The sequence below is a fragment of the Prionailurus bengalensis genome, chromosome B3 (assembly GCF_016509475.1).
Source record: "Prionailurus bengalensis isolate Pbe53 chromosome B3, Fcat_Pben_1.1_paternal_pri, whole genome shotgun sequence".
NCBI classification, from domain to species: Eukaryota; Metazoa; Chordata; class Mammalia; order Carnivora; family Felidae; genus Prionailurus; species Prionailurus bengalensis.
The window spans coordinates 28,928,735-28,948,949 of NC_057355.1; the positions used below are offsets into that span (position 1 = coordinate 28,928,735).

Here is a 20,215-nt window from a genome sequence, read left to right on the forward strand (position 1 = left end):
CTGGAATAAAATATCATTTTGTGTAAAGTCTAGAAGTTAATTATTGAACACTAGTGAATTACTTAACTACATTTAACTAGCATTTCTTAACAGTGTGTATATTTTAGGTGTATTAAATGTGCCAATAGAATGATTATGTAGTAGGCTATTAGAATTTTATTTTTTGTATTGACAAAATTTATGCACAGTGCATGGTTTTTAATATAGGAAAAAATATAAAAAACTGAAGTCATCTGTAACCTAGAAATACTATTAACATTTGGTTTACTTCTTCTAGTCTTTTAAATTTCTTCCTGGCATTTATTTTTATGTAGAACTTGATGTTAAATTTCATCATGTTTTTATAAAAAATTAACATATCTTTCATGTTAAAATATAAAAGGCTTAGATCGTTTTGAGTAATTGAAAGAACATTTGAGGAGTGCCTGGGTGGCTCAGTTATGTGTCTGATTTCAGCTCAGGTCATGATCTCGTGGTTCACGAGTTCGAGCCCCATGTCAGGCTCTGTACTGACAGCTCAGAGCCTGGAGCCTGCTTCAGATTCTGTGTCTCCCTCTCTCTCTCTGCCCCTCTCCCACTCATACTCTGTCTCAAAAATAAATACAACATTTAAAAAACAAAAAAAGAAAGAACATTGTACTAATAACTCACTGTGTAAACTTACCTCTTCTGGCCTTCTGTATCTTGAGCTAAAATATTTTAAGTCTCTTCTAGTTTTAAAATTCTGTAATATCAATACTCTGTTCAGTGCCACAGTTCTCTTGGAATTACTCAGTGTCAATGTTATCACTTTCAACCTTTATATTTCTATTATATATAGTTTTCTTAGCAAGTACATAACATAACCATTTTATATATAATGCTAAGTCAAGCAGCTAAGCACATTTGCCTTGTAAAGTATGTCTTAGAAGGTGAATTTTTTGAATGAATGGTTATAAAACCTCACTCTTCATTTTTTTCTTGTTATTAATATCTGTTAAGAATTTGGAAACTTTAGGGGCGCCTGGGTGGCACAGTCGGTTAAGCGTCCGACTTCAGCCAGGTCACGATCTCGCGGTCCGTGAGTTCGAGCCCCGCGTCGGGCTCTGGGCTGATGGCTCAGAGCCTGGAGCCTGTTTCCGATTCTGTGTCTCCCTCTCTCTCTGCCCCTCCCCCGTTCATGCTCTGTCTCTCTCTGTCCCAAAAATAAATAAACGTTGAAAAAAAAAATTGAAAAAAAAAAAGAATTTGGAAACTTTACATGATGTAATAGGAGTTTTACCTTGTACACTTAAAAAAATTTTTTAATGTTTTATTTATTTTTAAGACTGACAGAGCAGGAGTGGGGAGGGGCAGAGAGAGAGGGAGACACAGAATCCAAAGCAGGCTTCAGGCTCTGGGCTGTCAGCACAGAGCCCGATGCAGGGCTCGAACTCACGAACTGTGAGATCATGACCTGAGCTAAAGTTGGACGCTTAACCAACTGAGCCACCCAGGCGCCCCTACCTTGTAGGCTTTTAAACTCTACAGGATAATCAAGAAAGTACTAACAACTATTTCTGATATGGGGGTATTGAAGTATTGATGGGGCAGGTTAGAGATGGGAGACTTTAAATCATTTGTGCTCTTTCTTTTGACATATAACTATTCAAAAATATTTTAAATATTAAAAAAAAATTTTTAGTGTTTTATTTGTTTTTGATAGAGACAGAGTGTGAATGGGGGAGGAGAGACAGAGTGTGAATGCTGTCCGCACAGAACCTGACCCAGAGCTCAAACTCTTGAACCACAAGAATCATGACCTGAGCCAAAGTCAAACACTTAACCGAGTGAGCCACCCAGGCACCCCTATTTAAAATATTTTTAAAGATACTATCAGCTATTGGTTCAAAATAAATGAATGAGTTTATCTCTTGAAAATATTACTAAAGGGGCACCTGGGTGGCTCAGTCGGTTAAGCGTCCGACTTCAGCTCAGGTCACGATCTCGCGGTCCGTGAGTTCGAGCCCCGCGTCAGGCTCTGGGCTGATGGCTCGGAGCCTGGAGCCTGCTTCCAGTTCTGTGTCTCCCTCTCTCTCTGCCCCTCCCCCATTCATGCTCTGTCTCTCTCTGTCTCAAAAATAAATAAACATTAAAAAAAAAAAGAAAGAAAGAAAATATTACTAAAATGATACACCTAAGTACTGGAAAACAAAAAAATTGGCTGTCAGCACACATAAAATTTGGAGATAGGGTAAGATTGATGGAGCTGAGGATCTGCAACTCTATGCAAGCAAGAGTCACTCATTGTACAGTCTTGCCATTAGCTTGCTCCCCTAGGCTCAGCCAGCAGGAGCTGAGAGCAAGCCATAAGGCAGAGGATGTTGGCCTGGGCTGGTTTTCTGGTCAGTTAACAGGGGATACAGGCTATAACATTAACTCTAGGCTGTAGTGGTAAGAAAGCTTTCTAGAGTTCTGCTAGCAAGAATTTGGGGTTTGGATAAGCAAGGTAGTACCCTAACAAATGTTCATTCACCGCATGGAGGGCATGATAGTTAAGTTAAATAGTGAAATCCTAGAGCACACAACTCTTGGAGCAGCCCCTAAGCTATTTCTAACAAAGACACCTATCATACCCTGCTCCTAATGGACCTCCAGTCATTTACGTAGAGAATTCTGTGGTGAATGATCACCTTCAGATGAGAAATCTGGTTTTTGTTTTTTCCTTTCAAGGAATGGAGAGGTGCTACCTGTACTAAGTATTCCGGTGTTTTATTTATAAATGAGCAAGGTTGGCAAATCAAATGTGAGAACCTTGCATAATCCTGAGATTCTCCCAAGGAAGCTAAGATGATCTCATGTTAGTTATATCCACAGTTCTCATCAGAAGCAGGCACAAATACTCCTCAGAGGAAAAGCTTTTCTGATTTAAGCCTACAAGATTCTCAAATATTAAGATCAAGCAAATAAGAATTCAGTGTGAAAAATCCCAAGCACACAAGTAAGCAAGCCAGCATAATGAGAATTGGCAGAAACAATACATAAGAGATATGTATTCCCAAAGACTTTAGGTTTTGGAATTATCAGACACAGAATAGAGACTTTAGATATTAGAATTATGAGAAAATGAATAGTTCTGTGTAAAACATAATATAAAGAAAAAAGCATCCTAAAATTGAGCAAACAATGAAACCATCAGGTATAATGAGACAAATTTGAAAAAAGAATGAAACAATTTATAGAAATGAAAAATATGATTGAAATGAGAAACAATGTGTGGATTAGGTATCAAAGAGAATTGGTTAGAAGAAATAACTCAATGTTGTACAGATGAGAAGAACATGGGGATAGACATTGTGGTAGAAGTTGAGAGCTAACAATCAGAAGGAGGTCTAAAATGTCTTATTGGAACTCCAGGAGGAGATAATAAAATGTTAAAAAGCAAGAGAAATAGAAACCAGGAAGTAAGGTGGTAAGGAAAGTCACAAGAAAAAATGGACTAAAGTTACCAGTTAGAATGAATAAAACAAAATCTGGCAATTTTTAAGAAGTATGTTTAAATTATAAGGATGAAAAAACACTGCGTTTTGTTTTTTATTTTTTTTTGTTTCTGAAAGAGAGAAAGAGAGCATGAGGAGGGGAGGGGCAAAGAGAGAGGGAGACACAGAATCCTAAGCAGGCTCCAGGCTCTGGGCTATCAGCGCAGACAGAGCCTGATGTGGGGCTCAAACTTGATGTGGGGCTGGAACTCGTGAACTGCAAGATCATGACCTGAGCCTAAGTCAGACGCCCAACTGACTGAGCCACCCAGGCGCCCTCTTTTCTTTTCTTTTCTTTTTTTATTGAAAGGGGATAATAAAGATATGCCAGTATACACTTATAACAACAACAAAATATGTGATATATATGTATAGTATCAAAATAGGATTTTGGAACAGAAAGTACTACTTAATGATAAAAGTCTCAGTTAACCAGGAGGTATAATAATATTTTACTTTACCTATTAAAATAGCATCAAAATACAGATAAAAAAAACTTGATGAATGAAACTAAGAACATTGTGTGTTGACTATTTTTAAAAAAAGGAAAAAAGAAAGACTGGTGAAACCACAGGAGAAATTGACCCAGGTAACCATAATGAGAGATTTTAGTGTACCTTGTTCATAGTAAATTAAATATGTCAAAATGTAGAAGATTTGAATAATCAATTAAGTTTGGTCAAATGGACAGATGTAGAACTCTGTACCCAATAATTAGATACTATATAATCTTTCCCAAGCATTTATGGAATATGGGGAAAAATTATAAATTCATAAATTAAGAATATTTAAAAACAAGCCATATAATTTGAATATGATACAGTTAAGGTTAGAAGACAGTAATGAAAAGATTAATAAAAATCTGCATGAATTTGGAAATTAAACACAATTCTAAATCATGGTTAAAAAATCATATGAAAATTTAAAAAGACTTAGAACTGAACCATAATGAAAATACTAAAATTCTCCCTTTGTCCCTCTCTCCTTCTTTCTCCTCATCTCTCTTTGTGTCTTCCTCTTCCCTTCTTCTCTTCTCTCTCTCTCTGGAACATTTGTGAAACTTATCCTCTTCAATGAAGAAAACTTCAATTTTGGAAGTAGGAAAAGGACAGATCATTTTCTGATCCTAATTAAATAAAAAACTATAATAACCAGCTCAAAACAAATGTCCCTTTTGTGGAATTATGGAACTCAAACAGCCCTTAATGGGGCTTTGAAATGAAGACTGCAGAATAGCTAGAGAATAGCAATGAAATGCCTACATACTAGAAACTAAATGAGAGGGCAGAGGGAATACTCCTTGCTCTAAAATCCTCGTATCATTTAAAAAAAAAAAAAAAAGAATGAATCAGACCTCAAAGTCAGTGTTAGAAAGGACAATCAAGGGGCACTTGGGTGGTTCAGTTGGTTAAGCATCTGACTCTTGATTTCATCTCAGTCATGATCTTCTAGTTCGTGGGTTTGAACCCCACATCAGGATTCTCTCTCTCCCTCTGTCCCCCCTCCATCACACACACTCTCTCTCAAAAATAAACATTTTTTTTAAAAAGTACAAAAAGGGCACCTGAGTGGCTCAGTTGGACTTTGGCCCAGGTCATGATCTCCCAGTCCATGGGTTTGAGCCCCTCATCGGGGTCTGGGCTAACAGCTCAGAGCCTGGAGCCTACTTCAGATTCTATGTCTGTCTGTCTGTCTCTCTGTCTCTCTCTCTCTCTCTGTTCCTCCCCCAATTGTGTTCTCTTTCTCTCAAAAATAATAATAATTAAAAAAACTGAAGGAAAGTAGAAGGGAGGGTTTAATAATGATATATGCAGAAATCAGTGAGTTAGAAAATAGGGCTAACTCCCCATTACACTAAAGCCCCTGCAGTAACATTCTCTTTATTTATTTATTTATTTTTTTGAAGTTTATTCTTTTTTTTTTTTTAATGAAATTTATTGACAAATTGGTTTCCATACAACACCCAGTGCTCATCCCAAAAGGTGCCCTCCTCAATACCCATCACCCACCCTCTCCTCCCTCCCACCCCCCATCAACCCTCAGTTTGTTCTCAGTTTTTAAGTCTGTTATGCTTTGGCTCTCTCCCATTTTAACCTCTTTTTTTTTTTTTCCTTCCCCTCCCCCATGGGTTCCTGTTAAGTTTCTCAGGATCCACATAAGAGTGAAACCATATGGTATCTGTCTTTCTCTGTATGGCTTATTTCACTTAGCATCACACTCTCCAGTTCCATCCACGTTGCTACAAAAGGCCATATTTCATTTTTTCTTATTGCCACGTAATATTCCATTGTGTATATAAACCACAATTTCTTCATCCATTCATCAGTTGATGGACATTTAGGCTCTTTCCATAATTTGGCTATTATTGAGAGTGCTGCTATGAACATTGGGGTACAAGTGGCCCTATGCATCAGTGCTCCTGTATCCCTTGGATAAATTCCTAGTAGTGCTATTGCTGGGTCATAGGGTAGGTCTATTTTTAATTTTCTGAGGAACCTCCACACTGCTTTCCAGAGCGGCTGCACCAATTTGCATTCCCACCAACAGTGCAAGAGGGTTCCCGTTTCTCCACATCCTCTCCAGCATCTATAGTCTCCTGATTTGTTCATTTTGGCCACTCTGACTGGCGTGAGGTGATATCTGAGTGTGGTTTTGATTTGTATTTCCCTGATAAGGAGCGACATTGAACATCTTTTCATGTGCCTGTTGGCCATCCGGATGTCTTCTTTAGAGAAGTGTCTATTCATGTTTTCTGCCCATTTCTTCACTGGGTTATTTGTTTTTTGGGTGTGGAGTTTGGTGAGCTCTTTATAGATTTTGGATACTAGCCCTTTGTCCGATATGTCATTTGCGAATATCTTTTCCCATTCCGTTGGTTGCCTTTTAGTTTTGTTGGTTGTTTCCTTTGCTGTGCAGAAGCTTTTTATCTTCATAAGGTCCCAGTAATTCACTTTTGCTTTTAATTCCCTTGCCTTTGGGGATGTGTCGAGTAAGAGATTGCTACGGCTGAGGTCAGAGAGGTCTTTTCCTGCTTTCTCCTCTAAGGTTTTGTTGGTTTCCTGTCTCACATTTAGGTCCTTTATCCATTTTGAGTTTATTTTTGTGAATGGTGTGAGAAAGTGGTCTAGTTTCAACCTTCTGCATGTTGCTGTCCAGTTCTCCCAGCACCATTTGTTAAAGAGGCTGTCTTTTTTCCATTGGATGTTCTTTCCTGCTTTGTCAAAGATGAGTTGGCCATACGTTTGTGGGTCTAGTTCTGGGGTTTCTATTCTATTCCATTGGTCTATGTGTCTGTTTTGGTGCCAATACCATGCTGTCTTGATGATGACAGCTTTGTAGTAGAGGCTAAAGTCTGGGATTGTGATGCCTCCTGCTTTGGTCTTCTTCTTCAAAATTCCTTTGGCTATTCGGGGCCTTTTGTGGTTCCATATGAATTTTAGGATTGCTTGTTCTAGTTTCGAGAAGAATGCTGGTGCAATTTTGATTGGGATTGCATTGAATGTGTAGATAGCTTTGGGTAGGATTGACATTTTGACAATATTTATTTTTCCAATCCATGAGCAGGGAATGTCTTTCCATTTCTTTAAATCTTCTTCAATTTCCTTCATAAGCTTTCTATAGTTTTCAGCATACAGATCCTTTACATCTTTGGTTAGATTTATTCCTAGGTATTTTATGCTTCTTGGTGCAATTGTGAATGGGATCAGTTTCTTTATTTGTCTTTCTGTTGCTTCATTGTTAGTGTATAAGAATGCAACTGATTTCTGTACATTGATTTTGTATCCTGCAACTTTGCTGAATTCCTGTATCAGTTCTAGCAGACTTTTGGTGGAGTCTATCGGATTTTCCATGTATAATATCATGTCATCTGCAAAAAGCGAAAGCTTGACTTCATCTTTGCCAATTTTGATGCCTTTGATTTCCTTTTGTTGTCTGATTGCTGATGCTAGAACTTCCAGCACTATGTTAAACAGCAGCGGTGAGAGTGGGCATCCTTGTCGTGTTCCTGATCTCAGGGAAAAAGCTCTCAGTTTTTCCCCATTGAGGATGATGTTAGCTGTGGGCTTTTCATAAATGGCTTTTATGATCTTTAAGTATGTTCCTTCTATCCCGACTTTCTCAAGGGTTTTTATTAAGAAAGGGTGCTGGATTTTGTCGAAGGCCTTTTCTGCATCGATTGACAGGATCATATGGTTCTTCTCTTTTTTTTTTGTTAATGTGATGTATCACGTTGATTGATTTGCGAATGTTGAACCAGCCCTGCATCCCAGGAATGAATCCCACTTGATCATGGTGAATAATTCTTTTTATATGCCGTTGAATTCGATTTGCTAGTACCTTATTGAGAATTTTTGCATCCATATTCATCAGGGATATTGGCCTGTAGTTCTCTTTTTTTACTGGGTCTCTGTCTGGTTTAGGAATCAAAGTAATACTGGCTTCATAGAATGAGTCTGGAAGTTTTCCTTCCCTTTCTATTTCTTGGAATAGCTTAAGAAGGATAGGTATTATCTCTGCTTTAAACGTCTGGTAGAACTCCCCTGGGAAGCCATCTGGTCCTGGACTCTTATTTGTTGGGAGATTTTTGATAACCAATTCAATTTCTTCACTGGTTATGGGTCTGTTCAAGCTTTCTATTTCCTCCTGATTGAGTTTTGGAAGAGTGTGGGTGTTCAGGAATTTGTCCATTTCTTCCAGGTTGTCCAATTTGTTGGCATATAATTTTTCATAGTATTCCCTGATAATTGTTTGTATCTCTGAGGGATTGGTTGTAATAATTCCATTTTCATTCATGATTTTATCTATTTGGGTCATCTCCCTTTTCTTTTTGAGAAGCCTGGCTAGAGGTTTGTCAATTTTGTTTATTTTTTCAAAAAACCAACTCTTGGTTTCGTTGATCTGCTCTACAGTTTTTTTAGATTCTATATTGTTTATTTCTGCTCTGATCTTTATTATTTCTCTTCTTCTGCTGGGCTTAGGCTGCCTTTGCTGTTCTGCTTCTAGTTCCTTTAGGTGTGCTGTTAGATTTTGTATTTGGGATTTTTCTTGTTTCTTGAGATAGGCCTGGATTGCAATGTATTTTCCTCTCAGGACTGCCTTTGCTGCATCCCAAAGCGTTTGGATTGTTGTATTTTCATTTTCGTTTGTTTCCATATATTTTTTAATTTCTTCTCTAATTGTCTGGTTGACCCACTCATTCGTTAGTAGGGTGTTCTTTAACCTCCATGCTTTTGGAGGTTTTCCAGACTTTTTTCTGTGGTTGATTTCAAGCTTCATAGCATTGTGGTCTGAAAGTAAGCATGGTATAATTTCAATTCTTGTAAACTTATGAAGGGCTGTTTTGTGACCCAGTATATGATCTATCTTGGAGAATGTTCCATGTGCACTTGAGAAGAAAGTATATTCTGTTGCTTTGGGATGCAGAGTTCTAAATATATCTGTCAAGTCCATCTGATCCAATGTCTCATTCAGGGCCCTTGTTTCTTTATTGGCCGTGTGTCTAGATGATCTATCCATTTCTGTAAGTGGGGTGTTAAAGTCCCCTGCAATTACCACATTCTTATCAATAAGCTTGCTTATGTTTATGAGTAATTGTTTTATATATTTGGGGGCTCCGGTATTCGGTGCATAGACATTTATAATTGTTAGCTCTTCCTGATGGATAGACCCTGTAACTATTATATAATGTCCTTCTTCATCTCTTGTTACAGCCTTTAATTTAAAGTCTAGTTTGTCTGATATAAGTATGGCTACTCCAGCTTTCTTTTGGCTTCCAGTCGCATGATAAATAGTTCTCCATCCCCTCACTCTCAATCTAAAGGTGTCCTCAGGTCTAAAATGAGTCTCTTGTAGACAGCAAATAGATGGGTCTTGTTTTTTTATCCATTCTGATACCCTATGCCTTTTGGTTGGCGCATTTAATCCATTTACATTCAGTGTTATTATAGAAAGATACAGGTTTAGAGTCATTGTGATGTCTGTATGTTTTATGCTTATAGTGATGTCTCTGGGACTTTGTCTCACAGGGTCCCCCTTAGGATCTCTTGGAGGGCTGGTTTAGTGGTGACAAATTCCTTCAGTTTTTGTTTGTTTGGGAAGACCTTTATCTCTCCTTCTATTCTAAATGACAGACTTGCTGGATAAAGGATTCTTGGCTGCATATTTTTTCTGTCTAGCACCCTGAAAATCTCGTGCCAATTCTTTCTGGCCTGCCAAGTTTCAAAAGAGAGATCAGTCACGAGTCTTATAGGTCTCCCTTTATATGTGAGGGCACGTTTACCCCTTGCTGCTTTCAGAATTTTCTCTTTATCCTTGTATTTTGCCAGTTTCACTATGATATGTCGTGCAGAAGATCGATTCAAGTTACGTCTGAAGGGAGTTCTCTGTGCCTCTTGGATTTCAATGCCTTTTTCCTTCCCCAGTTCAGGGAAGTTCTCAGCTATTATTTCTTCAAGTACCCCTTCAGCACCTTTCCCTCTCTCTTCCTCCTCTGGGATACCAATTATGCGTATATTATTTCTTTTTAGTGTATCACTTAATTCTCTAATTTTCCCCTCATACTCCTGGATTTTTTTATCTCTCTTTTTCTCAGCTTCCTCTTTTTCCATAACTTTATCTTCTAGTTCACCTATTCTCTCCTCTGCCTCTTCAAGCCGAGCTGTGGTGGTTTCCATTTTGTTATGCATTTAGTTTAAAGCGTTTTTCAGCTCCTCGTGACTGTTCCTTAGTCCTTTGATCTCTGTAGCAAGAGATTCTCTGCTGTCCTGTATACTGTTTTCAAGCCCAGCGATTAATTTTATGACTATTATTCTAAATTCACTTTCTGTTATGTTATTTAAGTCCTTTTTGATCAGCTCATTAGCTGTTGTTATTTCCTGGAGATTCTTCTGAGGGGAGTTCTTCCGCTTGGTCATTTTGGATAGTCCCTGGCGTGGTGAGGACCTGCAGGGCACTTCCCCTGTGCTGTGGTGTATAACTGGAGTTGGTGGGCGGGGCCGCAGTCAGACCTGATGTCTGCCCCCAGCCCACCGCTGGGGCCACAGTCAGACTGGTGTGTGCCTTCTCTTCCCCTCTCCTAGGGGCGGGATTCACTGTGGGGTGGTGTGGCTCGTCTGGGCTACTTGCACCCTGCCAGGCTTGTGATGCTGGGGATCTGGCGTATTAGCTGGGGTGGGTAGGCAAGGTGCTCAGGGGCAGGAGGGGCAGGCTTAGATCGCTTCTCCTTAGGTGATCCACTTCAGGAGGGGCCCTGTGGCAGCGGGAGGGAGTCAGATCCGCTGCCGGAGGTTTGGCCCCGCGGAAGCGCAGAGTTGGGTGTTTGCGCAGAGCGAGCAAGTTCCCTGGCAGGAACCAGTTCCCTTTGGGATTTCGGCTGGGGGATGGGCGGGGGAGATGGCGCTGGCGAGCGCCTTTGTTCCCCACCAATCTGAGGTCTGTCGTCAGGGGGCTCAGCAGCTCTCCCTCCCTTTGTTCTCCAGCCTTCCCGCTTTCCGAGCAGAGCTGTTAACTTATGACCTCCCAGACGCTAAGTCGCGCTTGTTATGGGAACACAGTCCGTCAGGCCCCTCCGCTTTTACAAGCCAGACTCGGGGGCTCTGCTTGGCCGGCGAGCCGCCCCTCCGCCCCGGCTCCCTCCCGCCAGTCCGTGGAGCGCGCACCGCCTCGCCGCCCTTCCTACCCTCTTCCGTGGGCCTCTCGTCTGCGTTTGGCTCCGGCGACTCCGTTCTGCCAATCCTCTGGCGGTTTTCTGGTTATTTAGGCAGGTGTAGATGGAATCTAAGTGATCAGCAGGACGTGCGGTGAGCCCAGCGTCCTCCTAAGCCGCCATCTTGCCACAACTCCTCAGTAACATTCTCTTTAAACTAGAATTTGAAGGGGCGCCTGGTTGAGCGTACAACTTCAGCTCAGGTCATGATCTCGCGGTTTGTGAGTTCAAGCCCCGTGTGGGGCTCTGTGCTGACAGCTCGGAGCCTGGAGCCTGCTTCAGATTCTGTCTCCTTCTCTCTCTACCCCTCCCCCACTTGTGCTCTGTCTTTCTCTATCAAAAATAAATAAACGTTCGAGCCCCGCGTCGGGCTCTGGGCTGATGGCTCAGAGCCTGGAGCCTGTTTCCGATTCTGTGTCTCCCTCTCTCTCTGCCCCTCCCCCGTTCATGCTCTGTCTCTCTCTGTCCCAAAAATAAATAAAAGTTGAAAAAAAAAATAAATAAATAAATATACGTAATAAAAATAAATTTAAAAAACTAGAATTTGAAAATCATGCTATTGACAACTGAGAAGGCTAATGTTCTTATTTTTCTCTTCTTATCTTGTAGATGGGCAGTAGGGTTAGGAAATGACTGCTTTTTGATCATTTGCAAGTTTCTGTGTGTGCATATTTTGCTATATGTAATCTGTTTCTTTTGTATTTCTGTCCTTTGGTGAAAATATAGTTTGGAAAAACATTACTTTTTATTAACTTGGAAAGAACATTTTATGTTTGTTTTTCAGATGCATTATGGGAGGGTTTTTACTATTTTTAAAGAGCTCTTAGAAATTCAAAAAGGCTACACTGTAGAAAAAGATACAAAACGTCTATTTGCAGAAATAGAAATAAATGGCTTATAAACATATGGAGACACACTAAGCCTGGCTCCGTGATAGAAATGTAAATCTCACTTACACTGAGAGTTCATCATCCACCCATGACATTGTCACAAATAAGAGGTTTGTAAAAGCTATGTAGAGGCATTCTCATACATGCCAAGCAGCAAGCCCATTTCCACAGTCTTACAAAATTACAAAGGCATATGTCTTTTGACCCAGCAATTCCACTGAGACTATTTACCAGTGCTTTGGAAATATTTGTACAAGGTTGCTCACTGTAACATTGTAACAAAATATTGAAAACAACCTAAATGTCCTCCAATTGGGGAATAAATAAATATTTGACTTTCCATACAATGGAATATTTCACGGTTTAAAAAAACAGAAAGGTTCAGCTTTTTGTGCAGTGATCGGGAACAAGGTGCAGGATACCTTAAGTGAGAAGAGGCAGAGAACAGGGTCTATAGCATGCTACCTACCATTTGTTGGGGGGTGATAAGCAAGGGATGGTGGCTAGTAGTAACATAAGCTATATGTGACTTTTCTTATTTAATCTTAAGGAGATATAAGAAACAGTTAACTTGGGTAGGGAAAGGAGGATGGATGAGAGGAGGAGCTGGATGGTTGGAGGACAGGTAGGAAGGAGAATTTTCACTTAGAATGTTTTATACATTTTTAATTTTTGTACTGTGAATTTATTCTATAACATAATAGGTATGTACCACTATGAAGAATGCTCATGACATATTAATTGTAGGTTATGATGTCACTCAGTTGCACTACTAGAGAAAAAATTAATCCTAAATTTGGCTCCTTAAAAGAAGACTCCTTTAGTAATGGCTTGGTACCACTTATGGACATCTTTAACTCAAGATGTCATTGATATGTATAGTCCTCAAAGGTTAAAGTTAACCTTATCTGAAGGTAATATTTTGTAATTTTGTTTTTTGTTTTATTATGAGGAGGAGAGTTTAAGTTTTATTCATGTCTGGGTAGCATTCTTTAACTTCATTCATCAGTGGAGAAGGGCACTAGAACTATAAAGCTTTGTACTTGTCCAGTGGTAAGAGTATTTATACAAATGAACTGTGAAGCTTAAATAGATTTTTATTGTAGTACAACTTTGGTTTTGTTATCCTAAAGTGGTAGAGAATAATGGAATTGAGAAATGAGGGTATTAAGTTAAAATTATTTTTGAAACAAATCTAATTTAGTTTCCGGTGTTCTTTTAAGCATAGTGATGATGCATCCGTAAATTATTTGTAATGATTTTCATCTACTCAGAGTTTTTATTTAAAATGTATAATTCTCTTTCAGAATCAGTATAATCTAGCAAGAGCCCAACAATCCTATAATTCCATTGTACAGATACATGAGAAAAATGGTACGTTTAATTCAATAAGTATTTATTACCATTTATGAAGTTTTATATAAGGTACTATTGATAACTTACCCTGTTTGTTTTTGCTTTAATCTCTTAAAGTACTGTTACCCCAGTGAAAAAAATTAACTTGAGGATGCACACACTCTGCTTTATTGAAAAATCTTTGTATCCTTAGGCCTTACTTGGCCTAAGTCAGAGTCAAGATTTTTTAGTAGATTAATGAATGAATCACTTCTTACTTGAAATGTATGGTATTAGGGTAGGAATTGAGTTAAAGGCAGTTGTACAGGTGGAGTTCTTACTGATACTGAGTAAATACAATCGGGATCCTGAACCAGCTGTTTCTGAAACATCTTCAGATTATTTAATGCTTTTTGACAGTCATACACATGTATCTGTTCAAGGAACATTTTCATTTCAGTATACACTTAAGAGTATTTGAGTTGTAAATTTAAAAAAACTCTTAAAATATCTTTCATAAACTTTATTCTACTTTAAATTTTGCTTGTATTCATAATGCACGTTTTGAGTCTTCTTCTCTAACAGTGAGGTAGATTTGGAATTAGAAAACCCAATTTTTCAAGTGCCATTTGTGTTACTCGCTAGCCCTGTGTCTCTGAGCAAGTCCTGAAGATAATAGCTTCAGCCTTAGTTTCTTCATCTCTAAAATGACATATCTGTCTTGCCAAACTTGTGAGGAAAAAAAGAATAGTGTATGCACATGGCACTTTGAAACTAAAGTGCTGATAATAAGATACTCATGATAGCCATGGTAGTGAAACGGATACTTTTTTGTGCAGAGTAAATTAATTAATAGGAAGTAGTTTTCTTTAAGGAGAGTATTTACAGTAAAGTGTTCTTTACTAGAAATGTGGTAGCTTGTGACTTAACATTGGTACTTTGTGCTCACTTGTTTTTTTAACCACAAAACAAACTCCACTTTTTCAGTGACTACTTATAAAAGACTAATATTTAAAACAGTTCAAGCTTTTGAAGAAGGAAATGATAAAACTTGAAGGCAAGCCTGGGTTTTCATAATGATCACAACGCACTAAATTAGTAGATCCACAGGTGCTTGTATACTACTTCATAACCATGTGGATGCTCCACCAATCTTGGTATATTCATACTGTTCCAGTGGCCATTTCATGCCAGTCTTATTTTCATTAGCCTTTCTGTAGAAAACTTAGATTTTTGCTGAGTCTAGGAAAAAAAAAATCACATTTTTTCTTTTATTTTTTTGTTGAAGCAAACATTGTAATCAGCATTCAAAAATGTTTATTGGAAAGTGCTGTATTTTACAAAGTGTGGGTGTTTATAAGCTTAGCTTTGATGAAAGAGCAGTAGATTCAGAATCAGGAAATGGGTTCTAGGTCGGTTTCTGCTGCTGACTCTGATTTTAGGCATAGTCCCTGCACTTGCTGAAATGACTTCTTCACTGGTGAAATGTTATCCTTGCACTAACGACAATCCAGGTTCCTCTTATTCTAAGATGCCAGCATTTTGTTCTGGGTATAGTTATTTTCAGTGAGGTTGAAATGGAAGACAAAATCTATCTTGTAGTCTAATATTCCATATTATCGTCTTTAGCTAGAAATTCCACTAGTATAAAGATCTTATGTTGAAAACTCAAGTACAATTTATTCATAGAAGTAAATATGTGCACATAACAAAATGCCGTGTTACCAACCCATGTGAGTTTAATTTTTACAGTATATTTAAACAAAAATATGAATAGACAAAGTAGCTAACCTTAAATGAAATGCCATTTCTCCTAGTTGATTTAATAAGGTATTTTAACTTTTTTTCCATTGTGTTTCAGGCTGGTACACCCCTCCAAAGGAAGATGGCTAAATATGTTGACTGTCGTATGTTTGGACCAATGTTGCTTTAAAGAAAATCTTTCCAACATGCAGACACAAGCTTTGAGTGCCCCTATAACAGCAGTACTGAAGACGTTAGCTAATAGATATTTTAGTGGATAATCTGTCAACTGACATCCAGTATGAGTTACAGCCTTTTCGTTTTGCTCATTTTAGGTATTGTGGACTGAGCAGTGGGGCCTTTACTGTATTTTTTGTGATAAATACACATACTGGCCACTCATGATCTCTTTTTCTTGAAAAGTGAAATCTGTTAAGCAGAAAGTCAGCATCAGGTTACAGAAGTTGCGACTGTAGGGTAACTTTCCCACATTGAGCTCGTGTGTTATGAGGACTTGCAATATACTGTTCTATTTAGAGCCAATAAAAGTTTAATTGATGTTTAATGTTGGTTTAGAAAATTTAAGGTCTTCTAAATCACAGTAGCTTTTTCAAGTTAAAACCAATTTTTGATATTGCCAAAATAATGATAGGAAGCCTACTCATTAAATTGTTAAACTTTTTTATGGCTAGATGAAGGTATGAATTGTTTCCTGAAGATACGCTCTTAACTGAGTTGTGCTTTTTAGGCAAAAGCAAAGCAAGGCTGTGCAAATTAAGGCTTTGTAAGTAATAATTTCCACTGGGGCCTCAGAGTCTTGTTGGGCTGAATCTGCTTCTTGTTGGTTCAGTATTTCTTATGAAGAACTGCAGTATAGAGCTTGAAGTTATTTAAAATACTAAATCATTTTATGTTTCCATTTTATTAACGGGATGTTGCAATCATTTTTAAACTAATAAACTTGTAAAGTGATTGGCACAAAGAATTCCTTGAGCAAAAGCTGCACAGTGAAGTACAAAAGATACCTGATTTGGAAACTCTTAAAATTTTTGGTATACTCATAACGATGGCTTTTACATTGAAAAACTAGTAGGAACTCTATATATGTTCATTGTTTTATAAAACCTGACTCAAATCAGTGTACTCTCCATTTTCTTACCTTACCTGATTCAGTCCTATTTGGTTGGTGATAGACTTTCTTATCTACCCAAGTTTGATTTAAAAGTAAATTCTAATTATTAAGCACTTTTAAAATGAAATCCAGAAGCACACTTTTCTGCACAAATAAGTTACAAAATTCGAAGGTGTTTCTTATGCATTTGCTCTAAGTTTCAATTTTTAACTTTGTAAACCACACCAGAGAGACTTGGCACTTCGGCATTATTGCGTGTGTTTAATTTCTTTTTCTATTTTGGTTAAAAGGACAGTAGAAAAAGATTTTCTGGCATTCTTGTTTACTTGGTTACATTTGTATAAAGATCTGATTGCCAGTTGCTGAGATAATAAGTGACCAGGCAGAATTCTTTAAAGCATTAAAGTTCCTTAAACCTAAGGCTAAATCTTGAATACATTATTGAATTCTTTAATATCCTGATGGCTAGCAGATTGACAGCTGCACATTTGGCATGCTTTGTTTTTTTGGGTTTTATCTTTCATTGCAGATTTATTTGGCAATGTACAGTAAATTTTGTAAACTTGCATCAAGTTTATGAATAAAGAACCATTTAAAATATAACTTTGTTACTTTTCCCTCATCAGAGATACTCTTGGCTTCAGGTGTTTGTAAGCTCTATTGAATTTTTTGAAATAGGATTTATATATGGTGGGATGGGGTGAGGAGAGGGTTGAGAGGAACAGAGACAGGTTGATTTAACAAGAGAAAGCTAGAGAACCCGGAAATGGTGTGTACAGACTTGGTGTATACTCAGCTTTCCTCAACCTTTTTCCTCTCCCACTCTCATTCCTTAATATAAGTCCGAGTGCTACTTTCATCATGGCTGTCCCTAGTTCCCCTTTTTTAATATTCCCATGACCTCTTTACACAGCATTATCAAGTTATCTTACATACCAAGAAGTCCAGAGATAGAAGTACTCTAGGCCTGGTACATTTTGGCTCTGCTACACTCCTTTGAGATTTTTCCCTGTTGGTTTCATCTTTGGATTTAACGTCATATCTGGATATTGTAGCCATGTTACTCCGTCCAGACGTAGATAATGGTCTTATCTTTTAGCAGCCCCAACCCCCAAACATATTGCCCTTCACTTTTCTTTTGGCTAGAACTGGGGCCTGTGTCCACCTCTAAACTAATGGCTGGTGAAAAGAATGAAATCATTATTAGTTTGGTCCAGTGGTTCTCAGTGTATGATTTGGGGAACCCTGGAGATCCCTCCTTTTAGGAGGTTTAAGGTCAAAACTATTTTCCTAACACTCAAACATTATTTGCCATTTTCACCTGTTTTCTCACAAGTGTACAGTGGAGTTTTCCAGAGGCCATGTGATTTGATGCTGCAGTAGATGGAATTCAGAAGCAGATGCAGCTTAGATGCAGAAATTAGAGGTCTGCAAAATGTGATATGATGGCACAACTATTCACTATTGGGTGAGGGAGCATAGTTATTTTTTTCACAAAAATTCTGTTTTGTTCATCTGTAATGGATTTATTATTTTTAAGTGAAATAATATTAAAATGTTTTAATTTTTAATTGGCAAATATTAATAGTCATAACCCACATAAATAAGCTCTTTGGGGTTGTCATAATGTGAAAGAGTCCTGGGTGAGAATGTTCGAGATCTACTAGTTTAGTTCAACTAACTTTACCCTCTAGAGCTGGTGATCGAATCTGGCTTTGTTAGTAAAGAAGCAGCAGGAGTAATGGATGTTAGGTAGGGATACAGCAGTGTCTGCTATGCTTACATTCCTTCTATCTGTGGTTCTCAACCTGAGCTAGCATCAGAATCACAGGAAAACAAATCACAGAAAAGTTAAAACTCAGAATGTTGGGCCCTGCCCCCAGTATCTGATTCAGTAGGCCTGAAGTGAGGACCAAGAATGTGCCAAAACCTGACAGACACATGAAAAGATGCTCAGCATCGTTAATCATCAGGAAAATACAAAGTAAAACCACAATGAGACAGAATGACTCAAATTAAAAAACATAAGAAATGACAAAGTGTTGGTGAGAATGTGGAGAAAAAGGAAACCTTGTGCACTGTTGGTGGGAATGGAAAAATAGTATGGAGGTTCCTGAAAAACAATTACCATATCCAATAATTCCACTACTGGGTTGACACAAAGAAAATGAAAACACTGATTTGAAAAGGTTTGTGGCAGCATTCAAAATAGCCAAGATAGGGAAGCAATTCAAGTGTCCAACAATAGATGAGCAGGTAAAGAAATGGTGTTTATACACAATAGTATATTATAACCAGAAAAAAGGAGATCTTGCCATTTGCAACAACATGGATGGACATAGAGGGCATAATGCTAAGGGAAATAAGTCAAAGACAAATACCATATGATTTCACTCCTGTAATTTTAAGCCAAAGAAATTTTGAAAAGACTTTTAGGGGCGCCTAGGGTGGCTCAGTTGGTTAAGTTCAAACTTTGGCTCACGTCATGATCTCGTGGTTCTTGGGTTCCACCTGCCTCTGGCTCTGCTGACAGCTCAGAGCCTGGAACCTGCTTTGGGTTCTGTGCCTCCCTCTCTTGCTGCCCTTCCCAGCTCATGTGCTCTCTCTCAGAACTAAACACTTAAAGAAGAAAAAGAAATTTTAATACAGAAAACAAACTGGTGGTTGCCAGAGGAGGTGGGTGGGGGGATGGGTGAAATAGGTGAAGGGGGTTCAGCCAGCATGGAGTAATGTATAGAATTGTTGAATCATGTCACAGACCTGCAACTAATATACCACTGTTAATGATACTTAAGGGGAAAACTTGTTAAAGCCAAAACTTCATAATTCCTGGTGAATCTGATGCTACTAGTGAGGAACTAATGCAGTTGGTCAAGATTTTCACAGCAGTGGTAGGTGCTGTTCATGCCCTTCCATACAGAAGGTGAGGGCTACAGTGAGTTAACCACATTCCCTAGGCGTTGAATAAAAGATGGTCACCTACACACCTGTCATCTTCACAGTTTTTTTTTTTTTTAAAGCAGATACTGCCCGTTCAAAAACTGGACTCATGTTAACAGACATTTGCACTATAAAGAGGGACAAATATTACCTAGTTCCTTCCTAGAAGATACCATGACTTAAAGTTTTGTACCGACAAAGAATATAGCGCTGCAAGTGCAGCGAGAGGAACAAGAGGAGGACCTATTTTTGCCTGTGAGAGGCCTCCTACAAGGTTTCCGCAAGATCATAGGACGCAAGCCCGTTCAGTGCCTCCTGCCGCCAGCGGGCCCTCGGGGATCCAAGCAGGAAGCGGGTTGGCCTGGAGTCACGTGGGTGGGTCTCAGCAGCCTGGCTCCCCTAACCGGCCGGAAGTGGCGCGCGCGCGCCTGCTCAATGCGCGCTAGCTGGGAAGTCCTGTCCCGGCCTAACCAGTGCCTCGCGAGTCGCCGTAGTGCTTGCTTGCTGGGCGGGTTGGTGAGGAATGGAGATGGTGGGTGGCTGTAGTGATCGCGGTGGTGGCGATCGCCAAGGCTCTTCCGCGGACCCACAAAGCACCTTTGTGTTGGGTAACCTAGCGGAGGTGGTGGAGCGTGTCTTCACCTTCCTGCCCGCCAAGGCGTTGCTGCGGGTGGCCGGGTGAGGAGAGAGGAGGCGGGAAGCTACTTCGGGACTTGCCTCGGGCTTGCCCTGGCTGGCGGGGTGGGCAGACACCTTCGGGACCCACGGCTGCCCCCGGCTCCCTTCTCCTTCTCTGAGGTGATGCCCCCATCTGCGTGGTACCCCCGCCGTACCCCTGTCCCTGTCTTGGGCACTCTTCCCAGGGGGACGAGGTGTGCCTTATGGTTGTCTCTGCCCCCTGTTCTCCCTCTGAATCTGTGCCCCGACACCCCCTTCCCGGACTTTTGATCCCGCAAGAATTTCCTGCTGTTCT

The 20,215-nt window shown here is 39.3% G+C and overlaps 2 protein-coding genes across 6 annotated transcripts in view; both read left to right on the forward strand.

Annotated features, from left to right (window-relative positions):
* UBE2Q2 (ubiquitin conjugating enzyme E2 Q2) overlaps positions 1-16,905 on the forward strand; it is a 71,920-nt gene extending 55,015 nt beyond the window's left edge. For 2 of the 3 annotated variants that reach the window (XM_043554926.1, XM_043554928.1), the window contains 2 exons: positions 13,400-13,466; positions 15,289-16,905. In XM_043554926.1, coding sequence (XP_043410861.1) covers positions 13,400-13,466; positions 15,289-15,320 — 99 coding nt within the window. In that variant the 3' untranslated portion in view covers positions 15,321-16,905. The remainder of the gene's footprint in view (positions 1-13,399; positions 13,467-15,288) is intronic. The other variant, XM_043554927.1, reaches the window with a different exon arrangement.
* A 2,755-nt stretch (positions 16,906-19,660) lies between these two features.
* Positions 19,661-20,215, forward strand: part of FBXO22 (F-box protein 22) — a 30,766-nt gene continuing 30,211 nt past the window's right edge. Inside the window, exon 1 of one of the 3 annotated variants that reach the window (XM_043554924.1) lies at positions 19,661-19,920. In XM_043554924.1, coding sequence (XP_043410859.1) covers positions 19,766-19,920 — 155 coding nt within the window. In that variant the 5' untranslated portion in view covers positions 19,661-19,765. The remainder of the gene's footprint in view (positions 19,921-20,215) is intronic. The other 2 variants (XM_043554925.1, XM_043554923.1) reach the window with 2 other exon arrangements.